At 38.8% G+C, this 4542-nt stretch overlaps 1 protein-coding gene across 1 annotated transcript; it reads right to left on the reverse strand.

Annotated features, from left to right (window-relative positions):
- Window positions 1–2085: 2085 nt before the first annotated feature.
- On the reverse strand, window positions 2086–3649 carry LOC107657857 (macrophage-expressed gene 1 protein-like; the record flags this gene model as incomplete). The annotated part of the gene is made up of 2 exons (XM_016446127.1): window positions 2086–3416; window positions 3499–3649. Coding segments are annotated over 2 exons (1482 nt in total), but the record flags the coding sequence as incomplete, so codon positions are not given.
- Window positions 3650–4542: the final 893 nt, after the last annotated feature.

The following is a 4542-nucleotide window of genomic DNA, read 5'->3' on the forward strand; positions in this document are numbered from 1 at the left end:
TCCAGCCCCAGAGCTCGCCCCAGTGCCGGCTCCAGCCCCAGAGCTCGCCCCAGTGCCGGCTCCAGCCACAGTGCAGGCTCCAGCCCTAGAGCTCGCCCCAGTGCCGGCTCCAGCACCACCGCTCGCCCCAGTGCCGGCTCCAGACCCAGAGCTCGCTCCAGTCCCAGCTCCTCGAAGGCGCTTTGTTGTGCCTGCTCCTCCAGCGCGCCCTCCAGTGCCAGCACCACGTAAGCGCTACCCTGTTCAGCCCAGGAAGGGCTTCTGTTCCAGAGTATAGCCCAGGAAGGCCCGGTTCAGCCCAGGGAGGGCTCCTGGTAACCGGTTAAGCCCAGGGAGGGCTCCTGGTCCCCGGTTAGGCCCAGGGAGGGCTCCAGGCCCCGAATACAGCCCCGTAGATTTCCCCAAGGATATTTTTTGGGTTCCTCGTGTGTGTGCATCGTGACAACCACATTATTAAAAAGAGACTTCAGACACTAGGCCTGAATACTTTTACTTTTACTTTTAGTCATTTAGCAGATGCTTTTATCCGAAGCGACTTACAAATAAGAAAAAGTAATTAAAACTAAAAGCTAAAACTCTATAAATACTATATATATATATATACATGAAGCTAAAAACAAATCAAAATATTAAAAGAACAAAAGGTATGAGTATAATGATTGTAACATAACACTAAGCCAAACACCAAAAAAACAACTACATGTGTATGTACAGCAACAGCCACACACGCATACATATACATGTACATATATAAATACATTCAATATATATAATTGCATTTCCATTTTGTATGTTGAAGTACTGAAATAACTCAAAATAAATAAAACTAAATAAAAAGCCTATATAGACATAATAAAAAACTAATAAAATGACAACATTACTACAACTGTAACTAAAATAGATAACTAATACAAATCAAACTACATTAGTTTATCAGTAATCCTAAAAAAAATAACACTGAGCCAAACACACATGCTAAAATAACAACTTACTGACACATAGTAAGAAATAGTTATAAAAAAACTGAAACAGAAGTGAAACAAGTAGTAGGAAAGAGGAGAAATAAAAAGCGATACTTATGTCCCTTGCCGATGTCCCTGCCCGGTGGAGTCGCACGGTAGAGTCGATGGTCTTTACAGAAAATACAGAAATAAGAATACAGAAATTTTTTTCACAAGTTTGTTTATTTGGAACTGTTAGATCATGCCTCCATGCCAGAAATATCAGATCCATCCCCGGACACCAGATCCTGTCAGAAAATATCAGTTTTGTCTGGTAACAGAACAACTAGTCAGCAAAGATGTTTAATACCCAAACCACAGCAAGTCTTGTCTGTTACCCAAAACCAGTGTTTTGTCTTATAGGCCTACACAGAACGTATTAACAGTCTTAGAGTAGTGAAGAGCAGAAGCAGGAGACAAAGTGATGATGATAAAAAAGAAGCAGAGTTTATTGAATAGTCTTAGTTGCGTATGTTTCAATGCTTAGGCTTCATCTGACCAGCACAAATCCAACAAGTGTTATTATACCACAAGCAATAGCAATGGAAAATTACTGCTTCACAACATCTTCTCTTGATGTTAAAAACCTTGAAGTGGAGGCATTCTCTTATCTCTTAACTCATGAACACGAATATACCTTGAAACCACACATCATAAGACTAAACAACAATGGAAAAATAATAATAAAACAATAATATAAATGACTAATCAATGTATAAATCAATGAAATTAACATGTAAATGGCTTAAAAGTATTATTATAAATGGTTAAATGATTAAATAGAATAATTAAATGATTCAATTAATCATTTATTATAAATGAAGAATAAATTATAAAAAAGAAAGTAAAAACAACACAAATGTCCCTTGAAGCAAAACACACAGGTTGCAATGAAAAAAAAAATCTTTAGAACATTCAGAACCCGTCTTACTGAACTGAACACATATAATTGCAGATAGGCCTACGTTCTCATTAAAACACAGGATCAATAATGCAAATGCTAATCATTGTGAATTTTGATTACAAAGCTGTTTAAGATTTAACTTTTAGAATCATTAACACATCTTAATGCACTCTGACATAACTAAGGCAGCAGAGGTTGAGTGGGGTTTTCATTTGTATTCTGTTTCTCTGTATGACTTTCTACACCACTTTGGCCATCACAGTGTATCTCTTCATACCCCCTTCTTGACACAAAGTTAGAAAAAGTCCTTCTGCGTTTCACTAAGATGACAATACCTGCCACCACAATTGCGATAAAAGTCATTACACCACAGACCAGTCCAGCCTTTTCACCTCCTGACATCTGGGTAGAGAATGTCTCGAACGTTCCGACCATTTGATTGACTTCACCAGGTTTTGACAGTCTCCATTTTTTTGTTTCTCCAACCCTCAGCCAGGCCCGATCACATTCTGTCATCACAGCTACAGTGTTTGTCGCCATCATGTTGACCAGAGGTGGTCTTGTGAATGGTGGGAGGTGAATAGGTTTTAACTGGCCACCAGTAAACTCACCTGATTGGACACAATACAATACCTGACAACCATCGCTAATGGCAGCAAGGTGTTGGCTGTACTGAGGTGGACAACGGTATTGGTCCCCTGCAAGAGGGTTGCCAGATCGACAGCTAAAGAAACCCCCAAATGGCACAGAAGATACTGTTCCTGCCTCGTAATCATTGCTCAGACAAATCCTCATACCATTAGTCAAAAATGTTTGTGCAAAGTAATTTGGAGGACAGTCATGAGATTTGGTTAGTGGGTTTTGAAAAGATGGTCCAAATAGACCTCCAAAAAGGTATCCAGAGTATTGAGGGACTGTCTGACTTGTGGAACACCAGTAAGTGTTGATTTGTGCCTTACGGACAAAGTAAACATTTTCACATACATGTTTACAACAATCCAAAACTAACCAGCATGAATGACATTTCTTATAACACTTAGATTTACTGTAAACCTGCTCTACTGTCTCAGAGACTAACAAAAAGCTAGTGTACGGTTGGCGGCATGTATAATCACCAGTATTTGGATTTTTTTGTGCAAGCTCGTCACAGATGACATTTCCATCTGCCGAAGGAGTGCATATTTGGTAAACACCACCAAAGGTCAGATTTGTGGCTGGCTCCTCACAAGATTTGCTGTTCACATTGGCTTGGAAGTTAAAATTTGGGGAATTTGGATCTACACATCCTGGAATGGTGTTTATGTTGTAGTAACGCACTGCAGCCTGTTGGACTGAAAGGGCAAGCTTATGTAAAGTTGGAACTGGAAGATCAGGAAACATAGATGGATTGAGGAAATAGTGCAGTGGCACACCAGACCGGTCTATAGCCACTAGATTATTTTGAGTGCTCTCAAAATAATCTAAAAAAGTGAATGCCTGCTGATGCAGAGACAGAAGACTTTTCTGACTGACTGTTAGAGACATAAGACCTTTTTATATAGTCCGCTTGGACCAGAATGGCCCCGGCATCAACGCTTGTGATGACATGGGTACCATAATCAAGTATGAGTTTCTTTGATAGATAAGTTGCTAGGCGTGTTTGATTGTTCTCAGTAGCATCTGCGATTTCCCCAATCTGCTGAGCAAAGTGAGAGTTCAGAGTAAAGTCAGGATATGCATTCACGGTGTACAGGTGACTGCGCACCTGAGAAGAAAAAGAAGAAAGATAAATACAATTACATCTAAAATTAAATCCTTTTCCTGGTAAATTTAGATAATTGTTTTTTTTTTCCTGAAACTGAAAAAAATGTCTTGTAGGAGCAGCCAGGTATAATTTTTTTCTCTTTACAGTAATAAAAAAAAAAGGAAAGCAGTTACTACATGTAGCAGCAGTTTACGACACAACCCATATATTATGTGTTCATATTAATAGTAGTCAATTCAAAACATATCTTTGAACAGACTCATTTTGAGATGATGATGCAAAAATAAAATAACCAGACTTTGATGTAAATTAAACTGAACGTGAGCGTGGCGTTAGCAATTGAACTTCGCTTGCATATGCATATTGTGATTTGACAAATCAATTTAATTTAATTTATTTTATTTCTAACAACATATGTCAGACTCATGGACTTTTGTTGTGTTTTCTTGCCTTATGTGCCCGTGACCTAGTTTTCCCTCGTGTCTGATTGTGTCATTCTGTTCACCTGTGTTTTATTAATTAGCCTTATTTGCCCACCTACTTAAGTTCAAGTCTGTTCATTCTGTCTTCGTCTGGTACTGTGAATGTTGCCGCTACGTGTGTCTCCTGCCTGCCTTCTGTAAATTACCCTTCTGTGGATTTATTAAAGACTATTTAACTTGATCTTCATCTTCGTGCATGTTTTATAGACCACATTTTGTGAGAACATATATATATGTGTGTGAGACCCTGGACAACAAAACCAGTCATAAGGGTCAATTTTTAGAAACTGAGATTTATACATCATCTGAAAGCTGAATAAATAAGCTTTCCATTGATGTATGTTAGGATAGGACAATATTTGGCCGAGATACAACTATTTGAAAATCTGGAATCTGAGGGTGCAAAAAAAA

The sequence above is a fragment of the Sinocyclocheilus anshuiensis genome, unplaced genomic scaffold, assembly GCF_001515605.1.
Source record: "Sinocyclocheilus anshuiensis isolate Anshui unplaced genomic scaffold, SAMN03320099.WGS_v1.1 scaffold107, whole genome shotgun sequence".
Classification (NCBI taxonomy): Eukaryota; Metazoa; Chordata; class Actinopteri; order Cypriniformes; family Cyprinidae; genus Sinocyclocheilus; species Sinocyclocheilus anshuiensis.